The following is an 18,319-nucleotide window of genomic DNA, read 5'->3' as shown; positions in this document are numbered from 1 at the left end:
GGCTGAGCGCCGTGGGGGCGGCGGGCACCCCCGGCCGCTTGCCGGAGCGATGGACTGGCAGGCTGTGGCCATCTGGAGAGTGGTGTTTGCACTGGGATAAGCGTGTCCGGCATTAATAGGAAATGCAGCTTAGCGGTCAGATTCCTCCCCCTGCCCTTTTTTTTAATAAACCTCGTTACATCTTGAAGGGATTTTACCAAAAATGTGCTCATTTATTTTCACAGCCCCAGGGCACATTTTTGTGCATGTCATCTGACGTCCCCTCCCTCAGGGAAGGGGAGGTCGGAGGCGTAAGGCAGGGTGTCCTCCACGGGGGCCAAGCGCCGCCCGGTCCCAGGGGCCGTGGTGACGCCAACCCGACCCGCGTGTTGAATGACGAACGATGGCTGCTGCCGTTGTTGTTGTTGTCATTGAGAGAGTGGCGTCTGTAGGATGGGCCATGGGGAGCGGGACCCCCACGCAGACGGAGGTGGACCAGGGCGGCCCCTGGGCTGACGCCGCCTCATGCGGGTGAGGGAAGAGGGGAGATGGCAGCAGGGGGGAGATGGCCGGCGCCCCACCGTTGCCATGGGGGCAGCCGCGGGGACGGCCACCTCGGAGCCGCGCGCAGGCGGGAAGGAAGTGGAGAACAATCAGGGAGAACAAGGCCGGCAGCCCTGGCCTCACCGTGCCAGCGGTGCCGCTCGGCACGTCCCTCCAGCGCCGCATCCCCCTTGGCGGCCTCTCCGGGGGGTGGTGGACCCTGGGCACCCCGGCTTCCCCACGGCCTGGCTCCTCACACCGCACCTCAGAGGCCTGGTGTCAGAGGGGCTGGTGGCCATTTGGAGTCTCCCAGGGCAGGTTTAGGGGCTTCCCAACATTCATGGAGTGGCTCTACCAAGGGGCTTCTAAGGCCCGCAGTCCTCAGGCCAGGGTTTTGGAGGAGAGGCGTCATACGGCGTTCCTGCTGCTTGTGAAACTCGTGGAAACACCACGTCCTCGAGCCCTCTCCCTCTCTGATACATGGGTTGGATGTTACAAGGGAAGGAGACAGACATGCACAGAATGCGGTTGCGAAAACCTCACGTTTCTGTAGAAAATCAAGCTAGCAACATATTTTTGCATTCTTTTCTTCCTTGGCATTTAGCATCTACCTGAGTCACAGCTTCACATTTCGCAACTTTTTTTTTTTTTCTTTCTTCTATTTCTGGTTAGTTTGCTTGCTTGTTTTTGCAGTCACCGAGACTTTTCTTTTAAATTATCTCACGTCTCCAGAAGCTGGCGTTTTAAGATAAAGATCATGAAGTAATGACAGTCAGCAACGCCGTGCTAATGAAAAACAACGGGTACGTCTCTGAGGGTAACCGGTACTTCGAGATGTTTTGTCCGCGAGGAGCTCACTTAGGGTGTGTGTCTGGCATGCCGGAGATGCAAGCACACAAGAAGTGGGACTCTCCCAGACAAAAGCTGGGAGAAGTAGTGCGTGATAATGTGTTTAACGGCCCATCCTTGAGCCTGGATAATTTCACTTTCTGGAATGCCTGCCCGGCTGTGGTGCAGGGAAGGGGACTGCTGGAATCCCCAAAGGTTTGGTCCTATTCGGGTGACTGCCTGTACCCAAGAGTACCAGGCAGGAGAAGGGCATTCAGTAAATGCCTGCTGGCTCCTGAGAGCATCTCTGTACAAACACAAGAGTTTTGCATTTTTGGTATCTGGGCAGATGGGGTTTTGTCCCCTGATTACAGCAAACTACATGCGCATAGAAAAATCTCCTGCCAGACTCCCTCCAGCTATCAGATAAGATCATTTCAGAGCAGTAGTCCAAATGAGCTCAATCTCAGTCACCTGGTCAGGAATTGGCCACACCTGGATTCCCTGATTTCTGGTCTTCCATTCTTTTTCTGGCCCTCCTCTGTGCCAGTCTGTCTGTCTGAGCCCAGGGGCTCTCTGGCCCCAGCCCTAGAGCTGTTGCTGAAGAGTGGACTCCTACAAGATGTTTCCTTCACGAGACTTTGCCCCTCTCCGGGCTCGTGATGCCAAGCTAGCTGCTGCCCACAGCAGTGGGTCCAGACTAGCAGATGTCTGCATCATCCTCTCTCTCCTTTCTCTCCACAGATCTGGTGAGCAGCTATTCTATGACCCCCCCTACTCTTAGCATCACCGAGGAGGAACACGTCATCAACGCCAAGGATACGCTGACCATCACCTGCAGGTAAGGCGCATGGCTCTGCCTAGACTGCTCTTACCTGGTAAGTGTTGGAGGACCAGGCAAGGAGAGCCCACCAGGGACACCTTGGCTGCAGTAGACCTGCAAATTAGCATGGCTGACTAGAAATCTGCCACATTCACCAAGTGGGAACTCATCTAATTAATTAATTGAAAAGAAGATGAAGAGGTGTCGGAGGAGATGGTGATAACCTCTGCTGTAGTCTTGCAGGCAGAAGGAAGATAGAGAAACATTTGTGTGATCTGATAGCTTCCTTGTAAGCTCTTTAGGGAAACTGGCCTTCCTAACTCTCCTTGTCTTTCTCTGATGTTGCTTATTCTCACCTCATCAGGGGCTGTGAGGGTTGTAGTTCTGGTTTCTAAATCTGGCAGGTCATTTTGGGGGACATTGAGAAATATCTGTAAGAAAAGGCAAGGCTGGACTTAGTGGTGGCTGTGAGAGGCTTCCAGCTTTTCTAGGAAGCTGGGATTTAATGCTCTGCCTCGTACACATAGGGGTGAAGAGAAGCCCTGGCCAGGCCAGGTGAATAATTCTGTGAGAGGAGCTGGAGAATCTCTGGTTATTTGGGAGACTGTGGCTCTGAGAAGGTGATGTGCCTGAACTGATTTGTCCCATGCCGGCATACTTGGCTGTACATATTCTCAGCACTACCCGCTATCTTGGAAAGGGGAAAAAAAAAAACCAAAAACCAAGTGGGAGAATTGACCAAGGTCGGTTTTCCTGACAAAGCTGGAGTTTCCCTTCAGCATCTGAAAGCAGATCCATGCTTGGGCTCTGAGTGCTAGGGCCCAATGGGGGTATAAATTCAGCGTGGGCCTCAAATGGGTGTTTCTCTGTGTTATATATAACCATGGAGCAATTACTGCAAACACTTGGCTGGCATTGTGTTCGTGTCTTGTCACAAACATATTTAACTTTTCCTGGAACAGATGGCGTTGCTTTTACTTTGTGAATCAGTTCATAGCCGGGGAGAGGCACAGAGGAGAGATTGTCAATGGCCATGCTGAACTGATTTCACTCGGTCTGGGAAGCTAAGTGGTTGTGGGCTTGTTCATATGGTGACCTGAGAAGCCATGGTGTGTGCTAGGTTGAAGGAAACATGTGAGTTGGAGGACTGTGGTCAGTCTTATAGCTGCTGTGGGGGGCATAGAGGAAGAGGGAGGATTCTGGGGACTCCAGTGCTCTGCCATGGCAGTTCTCTCCGCAGAGGGATGCAGGACCTGACACTCTCTGTTGAAACCTTGGAAGAGGACAGATTCAGTGAGATTATTCCAAATGAGCTTATAATCAGGCTAGACCTTTCTCTGCAGCAGCCCAGGGAGGGACACAGAAAGTGGTTTCAAGAGCATGGGAGAGATGTGCACCACCGGTGCCCACAGCGAGTCCCACGCGGGCACCCTGAGGACTCTGCATCGGCAGCGCTGCAGCCATAGCCTTGCATCCGGGGCCGGCTGCTGCAAGACTGGTCCCATGCCGCCACTTCCCTGGGCGATGGCCATAGAGCAGGGTGCCTGAGCACGCTGCACACGATGGAACAGACCTGTGTTCTTGCAATGGCTTAAGGCAGGGGAGCTGATGGGTAATTGAGATGGGCAGAGACAGCCCTGTATTGCTTGCACGTTGAGCCAAGGCTAAAGGATATACTGAAGTTAGAGGTGTGGTTAAAGAAAGTGTCTTCTGCAGTCAAGCATGAAGACATACCTGTTTAGCACCACGAAGCAGAAAGCCTTTCTTTTTGGGTAACCCTCCTGGACTGGGAAGAGCAAGATTGCCCTTTCCTTGTGCACTTGTTAGGTATCAATTTGTATAAAGGAAAATCACATGAAGTGGAAAAAAATCTTATTTCCAGTGCAGAATCTCCATGGCCTGCCCTTGCAGTGAGCATTGTACAAGCTACAGAGCCTCTCCAAGTGGCAGCAAGCTCCCCGTTTCCTGCTGCAGTGCCAAGGCTCATCTTTCAGGCTAACTAGGTGGTATCCATACAGCGTGCTGGCATGGACACAGCTGGGATAAGGAACATCCCAACCCCTGGCTCGCAGGTGCTGTGCAGGACTGAACTGGCCAGCAGAAGAGCAGCAGGACCATCTGCAAACAGTACTAAAACCCATGCAACCTCTGCCCACATGCTCCACGGCTGCCCCGCCGCCTCTGCATCCTGCTACCCTAGAGGTGCTCCTCTGGGCTTGTGCAGTGTCCTTCACACCATCCGCAGGTAGACAAGTCTCAGCATCTCCTGCATGGCCCAGAGGTTCCCATTCTCCCTCTGAGCTCTCAAGCCTGTTTGTCTAATGTCTTGAGGAGAAGATTTTGACTGTGGGACACTATTACTTCATTTGAATGAAAAGTAAATCTTTCCTGGTCCCTGGATCTCTAATTACACCCAGCTGCTTCTCCAACCTCTTCTCTGGACCATGGCCCACCCTGGGAAGACCTGGCTTGTGTTAATGGGAGCTGAAGGGAAAAACATCCAGACCACCAAGAGAACAGGCATAGAAGAGGGTGGTGGGGCAGGGTAGGGCAGAAACAAATACGAAATCAAATCCAGGATCCAGTGATTCCCTGCTGAGCATCATGTTGGAGGTGGCTTCAGTTTGACCCTGGTCTTCTCTTGAGAACAATGTCCTCTGGCTGCTCTTTGAGCTGCCCTGGAGCCAGGAGTACGGGCCTGCCTGAAGCAGTGCTGCAGCAGAAAGCTGAGCTCAAAACCCGCCGCATGAGACTCCCTGGAGACCTTTCAAGCTTCACCCACCAAGCGTGAGAGTCCCACAGCTGACCACGCTCTCAGGCTCCCTTGCAGCAGCCTGGATCTCACACAGCCACAGCTCTGCAGCCGCCCTCCTGCTCTGCAGCCTGCCTAGCCTCATCGCTGACCAGAGTCTGTGCCAGGCCATGGGATAAGCGATGCCTCTGGAGCTGGGCATGCTTAACAGAGACCCAAAACCACAGCACACCCGCAAGGAGCCACCAGGTGCTGGGGCTCTGCTTTTGCAAAACATACAGGCACGTTCGCCCCTGTCACCCAGCGCAATGCACCCTTGAGAGGTCCAGACAGAGCAAGGGACCAGTGTAGGAGCATTCCCCAAAATATAGATCATGCCAGCGCTGGCTGAGAGCACTGGTGATGTTTTGATCTAAGCATGTGGCAGAGCAGGGCAAAGGGGCTGATGCCCATGTGGACAGTGCATCTTTTATTAGCTTCTGTCCCAAGAAGAAAGGAAAGAATACTGTGAATCTCTGCATTCATGCCCTCGGCAGCCTGCACTGGGGGAAAGCAGAGAGCTTGTGCTGTTCCGGCTCATGAATATTGGAGCAGAGCCCACAGGAGCCAGCTGCACAACAGCAGAAACCTCCAGAGGGATCGACTTGGTCCTAGCCATCCCATCCCATCCCATCCCATCCCATCCTGCAGGTGCTGGGCACTCAGGTGGAGAGGGAGAATCACCCAGCCATGGTATTTAGAAAAAAAAACCAGGGCAAGGTTGTCCTTTGCTGCCCAGTGACTTGTTAATAGAGCTGACTCGCAGATGCTGGCGGATGCACAAACCCTACTCTGGCAGAGAGGAAGTATTTGACCCGGAGCCCTCTTGTCTCCCGTGGAGGAAATGAGTGCTGTGGCAGGGCTGAAGGAGCCCGAGGATAAGGCAATGCCCTGCCGTGGCTGCTCCAGGACAGTGTCTGGGGACACACAACACCTGCTGCTCTTTCCTACACGCGTGTGGCTGCTGTGAGCATCCTCTGTGGTGCTGAGGAGGGATCTGTCTTATCCCAGCTAAGCCACAAAGCCACAGCCAGCTTTGCTCATCATACCATGCTCGGGAGCTTCAAAGAAGATTGAAGAAAACTGGTGCCAATTGCAACGTCTCCCTTGAAGAGCATCTGTCCTGAAAAGATTTAGGAAAACAGCTGTGGAGAAGCCTAAAGTGCATCTGTTTCCAGCTGGCATCAGCAGACTCCATCGCCCGGAGGCACATTATCACAGAGCTGAGAGAAAACAACTTGGGAACACATCTTCGAAGGTGACAGATAGGAGGGGGGGAACCATCCAAAACTGCTGCCTGGATCTTTCCCCAAATGCAGAAGAGGGTAGATTCAGAAATAAACCCAAGTGAGCCTGGCCTGCCCTCATCCCTGCCTTCTTCTGGTCCTCTTAACACACCAGTGACACTAACTTGGACTCAGACTAATGCCTGTACCTTCTGTGTCCCCACTGAATCTGGTCAAGCAGCACATGATGCAAGGAATGCCTTAGTTTAGAGCTGCCCGCAGGCTGGTCGGCAGGTCTGTTTGTACTGGCCCATCCGTGTTTATATAAATACGCGTCACTCAGCTGGTGCTGGCCTTGATGGTTAATAAAACAAGTGGATCTGATAATGCGTGAAAATCCCAGTGGGTAAACAAACAGAAAGCAGAAACACTGGAAACTTGTACAATTACCCTGTTCCACGTGGAGCGCCAAAAATGCCTGAGCAAACGCAAAGGGCTTTGGGGCTCCTTTGCACAGTTGGGGTCTGAAGCTCTTGGCTCTGGGTTGAGAGGGGGGCCATCCTCACGGTCTATGCCCAGTGCAGCAGAGCAATGGGCATGGCAGAGGCTGCTGAGTGTTACTGGTTTGGTGATCAGATTTGCTATTATTTTCCCTGTGCATGCATAGGATGGGAAAAACCCAAAATTTAAGAGTCTTATTTTTATTGAAATGTTTGTGAGACTCTGATACTTTGGAAAAGCCTGCCTGTGATTCATGGACACAAGCTGCTGGAGTGGTACTTCCAGTCCTGCCTCAGGCACTGATGGCATTTTTAGTGAGTGCAGAAGTTTGAGCTGGGTCAGAGGAGCTGCGTGGCTGTCCCCAAAGGCACATCACTGCCTCCAGAGCCCTTGTGCCTGGTGACACGGGGAGAATGCAGCATACTGTTTCCGAACTTGTCCGTGGTGAGCTAGGCAGCGGGAGCTGGAAGAGAGCAAAGTCTGCAGGAAGATAAATCAGCTGCTGAAGACAAACACAAAGGGGCAGGTCTTTCCCCCACGCTTGGACAGAAATCCTGTCCTCATTGCGTCTGAGCCATTGTGCCCTCCGATGGCACCTTATCTCGCTTCCTCCTCGCTGTCCCTTGCTGTCTGGATCCAGCTATTGGTGACGGTCGTGGTCTGGCTGCGCTTAAAAGCATCTGCCCGCAGAGCTGCCCTGGCAGAGGAGCTGCGTGTGCCAACATGCCTATTCCCAACTTGCATAATAGATGAACCCAGTTTCCCCTAATAGAGCAAACGGTGCTGACAAAAGGCCGTTTTTACCCCCACAGCTGTCTCTCACGATGTCTTCTTTTTTCCCATTTCTTTTTTTTGCACATTCTTAAGTGACTTTCAGCTACACTGGCAAACTTTCAAGTGGGGACTAGGCCTTCCTCTGAAAGGGGCTCTGATTTCACAGAAGGAAACATGGAATAAAAGCTTGTTTTGTTTGTAGTAAACAAGTGCAGTTATAGCAAGCTATGGTGGCGCATGCGTGTGCGTACATGTGCATATGCAAGCCTCCCGCTCTGGAGATCCTCGGCTATATATAAATACACACTTGCACACTCTGTCTGGGGATTTCTTGCAGTTCCTGGACTTTTCCATTTGTCTTTGGGCCACTGCTGAACAGGCTCTATGGTCGTGCCCTTGGAGGGATGCCTGTAGCTCAGTGTCTCTGCAGAGGCTGGAAGGGGCAGCAGCCGGGGGCTTGGGGGGTCGGAGGGGCTGCAGGGTGCTGTGCAGAGCAAGGAACCCTCTCCCGCAGCAGCAGGGAAGGAAAAAGCTGGCAGCTGGACAGAAGGTGGTCAGCTGAGCCTCCCCTTGTTTTCTCCTTGCTGTCTTTTATCCCTGACTCCCTCCTGCTTTTCTCTTTCTCGTTGTCTTTCCAATCTGCTCTCCTTCCCTCATTCTCCTTCCCACTCCATTCATCACACCACGAGCCCCAGCCAGCAGCTGCACTGAGCCAAGGAAACTCAACACATCCATGTGTTTTCTTAATAGCTCTGGACCCTTTTAATAATGAGAAGGAATAGAGAATAATGGAGCCCTTCCCTCAGGGCCCTATGTGACTCCCTGTCCTGGCATCAATACCAGTAGGACAAAGTCATGGGAGGGGGAGACCTCCTCGTGAGTGGGCTGATACCTTACAGCCTAGCATGGAGAGGTGGCCTGGGGAAGGGAATGAGCCTGTGCTTGCCCGGTGATTAGTAAAGCTGCTTGCCATCTCCTCGAGCCTGTTTTTCTCCTTGGAGGATAGCCGTTCCTTCATGCCGCAGCCCGAGAGCGGTGGCTGGCTGGGCCACCTGCAGATGTGCGCAGAGCCACACAGGGCGGTTAAACCCCCACCGCATTCCCCCTGCTTGGCCCAAGTCTAACTCTCCTCTTTGCCCGTGTCTAGAGGCCAACACCCCTTGGAGTGGTCGTGGCCTGGAGGCAAGGTGGACCCTGCTGGGAAGGAGAAGGAAACGGAGTTCCTGGCCTCAGCAGCCCCCAGCAGCAGCCGGGCAATTCGAGAAGAAGACTGCGAGGGGACCGGCACGAAGCCGTACTGCAAAGTCCTGGTGCTGACGGAGACCCGGGCGAACGACACGGGTTATTACCGCTGCTATTACAAGTACATTGATGCCAAAATCGAGGGCACCACAGCAGTCAGCACCTACGTGTTTGTGAGAGGTAAGAGCCATCCAGCAATGTGCGCCTTCAGGCTAGGGGAGCTCAGGGGCAGCCTATGCAGCAGCATAATATCAGAAAGATTAAAAAGCCCGTGCCCCCGGCCTCCCAGGGCGGATCGTGGTTGCTGTAGGCTCAGGGAGGGGGCCAAGGACTGGCTCCCTGCACTTGGAGGGAACCAATACCGGTCCACTTCTGGGGGATGGCGGCAGCGCCTGGGATTCAATTACGTCCCAGCCCGGGGGCATCTCTCCAGCTGGGCTGGAATGCAGGAATTTAAGGAGTGAGAGCCGGGCCTCAGAGACACTCCACTGCTAAAAAAAGCACAAGAGTTAGCTTCTGGGCAGCTGGGGGCTCTCCGAGATGGTAGCGGCTAGGGATGATAACGTTTCGTAAAGCTGAGACTGAGAGAGGGAGAGGAGGAGTGGTACAAACATGCCATGTGCAGCCTCCTCCTGTCCCCAGGCTGGATGGCCCTTGGAGCCGCTCCACCGTGGCAGACCCAGATGCTCCTCTCCACACTGTCAGCGCAGGGGCTGCCCGCGCAGGCAGGGTTATAAGACTTGTTTTGGAGGAGGAAGGCTGTCCACCAGGCTTGGAGCTAGGACCTCATCTCAGCAAGTGGCTGTGGGGCCAATACTCAGCTTCTCCATGCCCCAGGGGCTCCTCCGCCACCGTCTCCCCCACTGCTTGCAGCACACTCCAGCAAGATAAACGAGTGCTGTCCCCTGGAAACAGTTGGCTGAGCTATTTCTCTTTCCGCCCCCATTTATTAGTTGGTGCAGTTGTCACAAGCCAGGCAGGTCATGACATACAAGATGCATTTTTCAGAAGTCCGAAGGCAAAGCCAAATTTGCCTCTGCAACTATGCAGAGAAAAATGCAGGGGCAAATCAGAAAAGCTGGGCAGCTGCTGGAGAGGAACTAGGGTCTGTTTGGGCAATTGCTTCCTCTTCCCACGGGCTCTGCTGCCCATCCTAGAACAGGACAGAGCTTCCCTGGATCCCAGACATATTGGACAGAGGTGTTCAGACACTCTATAGAGTGTTGTATCAGGATGGAGGCAGAGAGCTTCTTACAGTGAAAGCTGAAAATTAGTACAACCTAAAAGGCTTGTATGCAGGGAATGCATTTGCAAGAGCCTGATTTTTCTGTGTGATCCAGCAAATGGCACTTCCTTTGCCCCCTTGTCCACCTCCTCTCACCTCCGGCCTCATCTGCAGCTCAGTAATGACTCTCCTGTTTACCAGAGAGCAGCAAGTGTGCATGTGCGGTGTAGCTTAGGGGCAATAAATCCCATACTGTCAGGGCCCATGGGACTCACAATGTCTGTGGACAGCGTGTGTGCAACAGATCGAGCCAACACCTTGCAGTGTTGCTGTGCACATGGCTACACAGCACATGTTCATACTCATTCCGATCAGGCTGTGCCCTGTTATGGCTATCAAACATCCAGGAAACCTCAGAATCCGCCTTTCCAGACAGGACAGGCTTTCAGGCAGGAGAAGGGACATGTCAGGAAAACCCAGGCATACGGTAACCGTAGCCATTGCAGAACATCCAGATAAAGCGCTGCCTGTTCCTGCTGAACTGGGCTGCAATGTGAAACTGTCCCTCGAGAGCTTGGAAGGGCTGATGTAAGTGTCGGGGATGTTTGGAGACAGCATGATCAGACCACAGATTTATCCATCAACCTCATTTTTCATGTTAAGAGCTTGGTGGAATTGCCAGGAACAAAATATCTGTGCTTGGCTGGAAAAATGGGTTCTTCTGTATTTTACCTGCAGCTCAGTTCTCAAATGAACCCTCCACACATATGTCTCATGTCCCATGTGTCCGGTTAGGTGTGTATTTTATTACAGCTACAGATAGTGCCGTAAACATACAGAATGCCTCATCAGGGCGGAATAGGATATGTACAGCCCCCATCTCATAAGGCTTAGCATATATTAATGAAGAAGATGCTAAATTGTTCCCATCCGACCCATTAAGACAGCCTTACAGAAAATATGTGATGTGGTCAGAGAGGGGAGTTAGTGCATGAATCACAAGCTCATTGGCAGCAGGACCAGCCCAGTAAATCAGTTAGTTAGTTCTTGGCTGTCATCTGAGCTTGGAGGGGACCTCATAGTCTCTTACCTCTGTCAGTCATGCGCCTCCTCCCTCTCACGTGCCCAGGGCTTGGGAGGGGAATGAGGAACATGTTCACACTCAGAATCAAATCTGTGATTTCAGAAGACAGCGATCCTGTGGCAGCACAAAACTCCAGGAAATAAAGATAAGAATTCTCTGGGCAATCCTATTTTTGTAAGAGCTGACCAACACATTTCCTGTGCATGGCTTGTTTCACCTAAGCTGTAGAAAAAAGCGCTTCACCCAGAGTAGGTCTTTGCAGCATGATTATCACTGCATGACTATCACAGCTTTAGAGATCAAAAATTAAAGGAACTCCCTTATGCACTTAACAATGGGAGCACTGGTTGGATTGGGTTGGGCTCAATGTGATTTGAACCGCAGGATCCCCAAATGGGGATCATTACCAAATTCATCTTTGACTTGTCATTTTAGACGGGCAGCTTTAGGGGTTGGGTAGCAGAGGGAAAGAGTCTAAGGTTGGACAAACAGATGTCCTTATGCTACAGTCCCTTGAAATCAATGGTTTAGCTGCAATCCAGGTGAATAAAGAGTAACTTTTAAGGCCACTGGGATCATTTGGTCTGATTCCAGCCTACCAGAAGCCATAAAATCTCCCCTAGCAGGTCCCTGGGCCAGCCTCACGTCTCCCATATGACCCACTACCTCCTTATGGAACCCCCTTCACCCAGGGGAAAATTTCCATGAACAAAGCCAATCCTGACCACGTGCTGGGTGGACATTTCCAAAGACATGACTCTTAAAGAAGAAAGACGCTGGCAACACCAGGCATCGGAGACACTAGGGACCAGTCTCTATTCAGAGCATCCTGTGAGGCGTGTGTCCCTGTGCAAATGAGCAGGCAGGGACTGACACTAGAAGAAATTATCCGTCAGTGAGGCATTGCCAGAGGACACCAAGCAGCCTTGCAATTCGTTGTCTCTTCCAATTTTTTCTTCATCCCATTTAGTCAGCCTGGGTGGCTGCTGGTACTGTGGCCTGTTTGCAGAGTCCAAAGAGTAGAAAAACCCTCAAACCAAAAGCGCTGCCAAGCAGACAGGTGAGCGGGTGCCTCAGCAGCAGTTGGCATGAGGCACTGCAAGACAAACCTCACCCTTCCCACCCTCTGGCAGCCATGGCTTGGGATGCAAGTGTATTTTGCAGCCTGGTCTCACCAGCTTTTCCCAGTGTATCTGAGAAAGAAGCAGAAGTGGGGTCCGTGCTGCCCTGTTAGCTTGCCATCTCTTTGGGATCAGGTTGGTCTTTGCACTCTGTGTTTGGATGGTGCCTGGCACAGTGAGTCAGGGCCATGACACATCTCCTTTATATGCTGCCATCAACTCCCTTCCACCGTGGAGCCCTGCTTGGGCTTTTCTCATTTGACACAGGCAACACACTGAGCAGGATGGGGCAGCCCCTTCTGCAGTCACTTTGCTTCTTGGTGCTAGCTCCACATGGACTGCAGTGTAATGCCCCTGGCCTTGCTAAGTCATTTCACTGATTAATTTTGGGTGGTTTTGCTCTTCCTGTCAATATTTGTGCTTGCAGCAGTTGGGAGGCAGTGGGGTGGTAGCCCTGGAAAGCTCAGCTCATCTGTTTATCTGCCGGCCGGGATGGCTGCAGGATGACATCTGCATGCCATTCCGCTGCGGATCACTTCCTCGCCCTGGAAGGTCGTGCTGCCTGCTGCTGCAGCAGAGCGGCAGAGCCCTGCGCTGTCCCTGCCATGGGGCCATGCACAGTCACCAGCTGGGCAGGCGCTGAGCCCAGGATGAGACCCGCCGCTTTCACAAAGGGTCAAACCCTGGCAGAGACCTTCAGGGGGCCAGGAAAGGGGAGGTCATTTCCAGCACCGCCCAAATGTCACACAAGGGCTGCTCCACCGGTACAGTGTTTGGTGCAGAGGAGCCGGCTGGCCCAGGCACCCACCTTGGCTGCTCCCTTTGCATTCCTGAGCTCCAGGTGTCTCCTCTGACTGTCGCATGTTGCAGATGAGGCCATCTAGCTCAACACCACTCCCTCTGGCAAGCTCATGCTGTGTTAAAGAAAGCCAGAAAGCCTCTTTTTCTTCTGGTTTGTCGCTCTTCCCGGTTCTTTTCTTCCCTCTGTTTAGTTGTTCTTCTCCTTATATCTATTCTTCAGATTTTGAACATCCATTTATCAACAAGCCGGAGACCCTCCTCATCAGCAAGAAAGAGAACACTTGGGTACCATGCCTCGTGTCCATCCCAGATCTTAACATCACACTGATCTCGGTGAGAGCTTGGCCGGTGGGAGACTGTGGACCAACATGTATTGCATTTGTTCTGCATTTGTAATTGCCTGAGTGGAAGTGGGACAGGCACTGCCAGGAATGGAAAATGCATGGGATACATTTTCCATGGAAAGTACAAGCCACTGGCTTCCTCGTTTTATTTGCTGGTGGAAGCTGTGCTGTCCAGTTCCCTTGGGAAGACCCCATGGGTTTCCTGCCAACCTTGCTTCTCTTCCCTGGAGCTCTATGAAGCAAAACAAGACTTTGTTTTAATCCCATTTCCCCACAGCATCCCCTCTTTGCTCTGGTTTCTGTGATCTACAAACCCTCTAGGTGGTCGGCATCCCCGCAAGGGAGGAGGCTGCAGCCCTGAGGCTGATGACTAAAAACAGCTCTGTTATCAGTTTGCTTGTGCCTTTTTTTTTTTTAGGGTTTTTTTTTTTTTTTTTTACAATGTAAATACATCCTTCCAGGATGAGTGTTACTATTGTACAAAGGCCTCCAGGGACACTGTGGGGGCCAGGGGCCTTTCCCTTGCCCGGGAAGGACACTACCCAAGGTCAGCACTCATCCCGGTGAGGCTGATGTTTGGGACATCAGCATCAATTTCCTTAGCTATCTCTATAAGTTTCCATTCCTGGAAATCTCTGGCCCACTCTGCAGATGAGGAGGCTCGTGGTGCAGGATATGGCTGCTCGACTGCTCGGCATATAGGGGAGGCCGCAATTCCTAGATGACAAACCCTTGGTGGGAGAGGGCAGGAGGCCAGCACAGCATGATGCTGCATCATTTCTTCCCACAAAAGGGATATGTTAGCCAGTGCAAGGACTGGAAAGGGTGGGGTGGGACCGTTGTTACTCTCTTATTTCAGTTGGCAAAATGTTGATTTTTCCAGCAAAATTCCCTCATCCACCCTGACGGGAAAAGCACTTTCTGGGACAACAAGAAGGGGGTGCAAGTACCCACACACTTGATCAGGGATTCCCTGTTCGTCCAGTGTGAGACTGTCATTGAGAAGAAGGTCTTCAAATCCAGTTTCTTCATCATCCATATAGCAGGTGAATATTTGGGAAGGTGCAGGGGGCCAGTTTGGATGTCTCTGAAGTCCATCAGTGTAGCTCATGGGGTTGTTATGGTCCTTTTTAGCTACATAGACTCTGCATGGTGCTTATATCTCCTCTGCTGTGTGCCAGAGACAGACCAAGCAGCAGGAGGTCATACCCAAGCCTCCTGTAACTGCATAGTCTGTGTCAAAGAGTTAGTAGATCAGAAATGTCTTTTCATTGCCTCTTCCGCATCAGGGAGCGAGCTGTACGACATCCAGCTGTATCCCAAGAAAGCCATGGAGCTGCTAGTGGGAGAGAAGCTGGTCTTGAACTGCACAGTGTGGGCCGAGTTCAACTCCGGCGTCCGCTTCCAGTGGACTTACCCTGGCAAACAGGTACCAGCAAGCAGAGCAGCCCCCCGTGCACTGAACCACTTCCCTCTGAGTCGTCCTCTCCTGCTCCTTCATTACTGTTCTTGGCATCACTGGCAGGGCCAATGATCCTAACCATCCTGTGCCCTGGACATCTCAGTCAGAGTGCTTTCCCATTTTTCTCTCCTGCAGCAGAAGGCAGGCAGACGGAAAACCCCTTTTCGTGGCAGAAAGCACGCTCCTTGCCAAGGTGTTATTGCTCTGGGGCTCTCCTGGGCAAACACTGGCTTCACTTCCACCAGTGCAAATCCAGAGCAAACATTGTTGGCTTAAAAGGAGCTATTCTAGCTACACAGCCCTAGTTACCAAGAGCCTGCGAGGGGGTCCTTTCCTCGCTGTGTTTTCCCCCTGTTGTAGCCTCTGGTTCTTGTGAACAGTGAGACAGAGGAGTCCCCTGAGGGCAGGGGGACTGTTCACGTACCTAGAGGGCTCCCAGCCTGGTTACCGGGCTGCACATCAGAGCAAAACGTGATAAACTCTGAGCCCAGCCTCAGGCAGTCAAGTCACTCAGGACTCATTGCCTTTCTATCCCTGAGGATGGGAGTCAGTGGTGGAGACGCCTGTCCAGGGAGAGGCAAGCACTGGGCAGCAAGAAGCACAGACATGAGGAGCCCATCTGCACAGCCCCATCCCGTTAATGTCTTTCATCCCCTTCTCTCTGCCGTCTCCCGCAGACACAGCGGGCAGTGGTGGAGCCCGAGCGCCGGTCCCTGCAGACACACACAGAGCTCTCCAGTATCCTGACCCTCCACAACGTCAGCCAGCAGGATCTGGGCAAGTACACGTGCACCGCCACCAACGGCGCCCAGATGCTGGAAGAGAGCACCGATGTCATTGTGCACGGTACGGCATATGGTGCCTTCTGCTCCCTCACAGAGCCACAGCCAGAGCCGAGCAATCCCCAGACTGCTTAGGAAGAGCTTGGCCCAAAGCTCAGTAGAGGGGCTCCTGCACCTCCATCCCGCTCTGCTTTAGTGAGACCCAGTCTTCCTCCAGTCTCTCAGCCCTTCTGTGCCCCAGCACCACACTGGGAGCACGATCACACTCAGCAAGGTGCCAAGATGACAATAGAGAGAGATGCAAACACCAAATTGGCCCAAATGCCAGTGGGATGGCAGGACACACAGGTCTCATGGCCCTGCAGCCGATGCAGTGGCACGGCTGGCCTGGGAGGCACCCAGCTGTGGGTGCACAAGGCACTGTCGGCACTGGGTGGCTGTCTCCTGGCAGCAGAAAGTCACGGGGCAGCACAGCCTCCCTGCGGCACCGACGGCTCCCAACAGCAAGGCAGAGGCAGCTCTTCAGCTGCCAGAGTCAGTGCTGTGCTGGCCTGCCCAGCCCTGCCTGGCACCCACTCCCTTCTGCTCCAGGGAGGGGGTCCTGCTGGGAACAGGGATGTGGAAGAGGGGTTGGGGGTCGTGTGGGCAGACGAGACAATAGTGGGGTTTGGTTACTTTGACTTCATCATTGCAGAGAAGTAGTCATTTTCAACTGCAGTGCCACAACACCCCGCCTGTCCTTGGTCCTTGCTGTTGGGCCCTGTGGAGAGCAGCAGAGCTTGGTGACAGCCTGTCCCTTTGTGCTCTCCTCTCCTCCATGCTCACCTTTTTTCTTGCAGAAAAGCCCTTCATCAATGTGGAGTGGAGGAAGGGCCCGGTGATAGAAGCCACTGCAGGAGACGAAGCCGTGAAGCTGCCGGTGAAAGTCGTGGCTTATCCCCCACCAGACTTCCAGTGGTAACTCACCTTTCTTAGCCTGAGCCACCTTCTCCTCTCCTTCTTCTCTCTGCCAAGCAGGGAAGCTTAGCCTGGCCTCCTTGCTAGGTCCCTCTGTGGCCAAGATTGTCCCAAATGTCACTGTTCTTCCACTCATGGAGGTCATTCCTCCCACCTGCCCTGGCTCTCAGCTGCACAGCTTGGGACAGGAGGAGGTGAGGTCTGGGGGAGAAGCAGCAAAGGTCCTGGCCTGGCTTGGCAGCTCTGCGCTGTCTGGAGGGGACAAGTGGAGCTCCCACAGGAGCTGCTCCTCTTGTCTCCCTGCCACTTCCCAGAGGAGCAAGAGAGCAGGCCAGGTTGTGCACCGCATCGTGCTGCACTTCCACGAGAGCTGGCTGGGAGCTGGGAGCTTTGTACCTGCACACTGCTCAGGGCAGAGCTACAACATCCCTGACCCCACACATATCCATACAAGACAACGCACAGACCTGTAACTCAGGTCTAGGGAAAGCCCAGGGGTCTCGCCAGAGAGGTCCCCAGTGCTAGCAAGGGGTGCCCTGACTGTGCTCTAGTGGGAACCAGCAAACACCTGCCCAGCTGGCAGTGGGACACTTCCTCCCCATGGCTGCATTTTCTCTCTGCCTCCCTGCAGGTACAAGGACGGGAAGCTAATTCCCAAGCAATCTCAATCTTCAATGCAGATCAAGGATGTGTCGGAGCAGCATGCTGGGACATACATGCTGGTTCTGCGGAACAGGCTGGCGGGGCTGGAGAAGCGCATCAGCCTCCAGTTAATCGTCAATGGTAAGGGAGGGGGCCAGGGCTGGGGCAGGGGGGAGAGTGCTGAGCCTATGGCCCCAGCCTTTGGGCTGTTCCAAGACCAAATCCCCATTGCTCTCCTAAAGCAGTTGGTACCTACATCATCTCCTTCTCCTCCACTGCTGAGGGATGCTCTGGTTACAGTGAGGCTGGATCCTTGTGGCCTGGGCGATACGGCACAGTTTTGTTCCTGAGTCCATCACTCTGGGCAGGATATGTCCTTGCTCAGGGGCCGTTTCCCAACTGCAGTTGGAGATGCTGCTGAGGGTGACCCTGACCGATGCGCGCTTGAGGGCAGGGCAACTGCAACACACATGAAGCCTGGAGCTGGAGCAGTTCCTCTGGGTGGGAAGCTCCTAGGGAGTTTTCCCCCAGCAAAAACTGGTCCCTGTCATGCAGGAACCAGACTCCAGCACAAAAAGTGCTGGAAGGGCACTGCTGCTTGGAGATTTGTCTCCAGCAGGCTCTGTAGCCCTGTGCTGGGGGCTGCCAGACAGTGCTTTGAGCCCTGCAGCATCCAGACAGTCACACTCTGCAGAGGAAGGAGAAATGACATCACTTGAACCTGCCTAAGTACAACCTGCTCTGCCTTGCAGGCCTGAGCTCCCCAGGAGCTCCCTGAGAGCCATAGTGCTTTACTGCCCAGTCTCTCTATAGATGGGCCTGGGGAGGGCTGTGCTGGCCTGGGGATGCAGCAGCTGAGCCTGCAGCCCCTCACAGTGTCACTCTGATCCTTGCAGTTCCTCCACGCATCCATGAGAAGGAAGCCTCTTCCCCGAGCATCTACTCCCGGAGGAGCCCCCAGGCCCTAACCTGCACAGTCTATGGCATCCCAGCGCCAGAGGTGATCCAGTGGCAGTGGAGGCCGTGGATGCCGTGTCGGATGTTCTCCCGACGCAGCCTGTAAGTGCTATTTCTTCCAACATTGTGTCTTACCAGGCCACCAGTGTGGCATTATGGACTCCTTGCGACTGTGGCTGTGTCCCAGACCCCGTCTTGCTTTTGCTCTCCCAGCCACAACATGGCAAGAGGAGGACA

At 53.4% G+C, this 18,319-nt stretch overlaps 1 protein-coding gene across 1 annotated transcript in view; it reads left to right on the top strand.

Annotated features, from left to right (window-relative positions):
* The window catches only part of FLT4 (fms related receptor tyrosine kinase 4), a 56,947-nt gene that overhangs the window by 20,177 nt on the left and 18,451 nt on the right, over window positions 1-18,319 (top strand). Inside the window, exons 2-10 of the mRNA XM_059825133.1 lie at window positions 2,095-2,191; window positions 8,613-8,887; window positions 13,159-13,271; window positions 14,166-14,328; window positions 14,572-14,711; window positions 15,422-15,590; window positions 16,366-16,483; window positions 17,115-17,266; window positions 18,022-18,184. Coding sequence (XP_059681116.1) covers window positions 2,095-2,191; window positions 8,613-8,887; window positions 13,159-13,271; window positions 14,166-14,328; window positions 14,572-14,711; window positions 15,422-15,590; window positions 16,366-16,483; window positions 17,115-17,266; window positions 18,022-18,184 — 1,390 coding nt within the window. The remainder of the gene's footprint in view (window positions 1-2,094; window positions 2,192-8,612; window positions 8,888-13,158; window positions 13,272-14,165; window positions 14,329-14,571; window positions 14,712-15,421; window positions 15,591-16,365; window positions 16,484-17,114; window positions 17,267-18,021; window positions 18,185-18,319) is intronic.

Source organism: Gavia stellata, chromosome 16 (assembly GCF_030936135.1).
Source record: "Gavia stellata isolate bGavSte3 chromosome 16, bGavSte3.hap2, whole genome shotgun sequence".
Lineage (NCBI taxonomy): Eukaryota > Metazoa > Chordata > Aves > Gaviiformes > Gaviidae > Gavia > Gavia stellata.
This window is presented reverse-complemented; position numbering and strand designations above follow the sequence as displayed.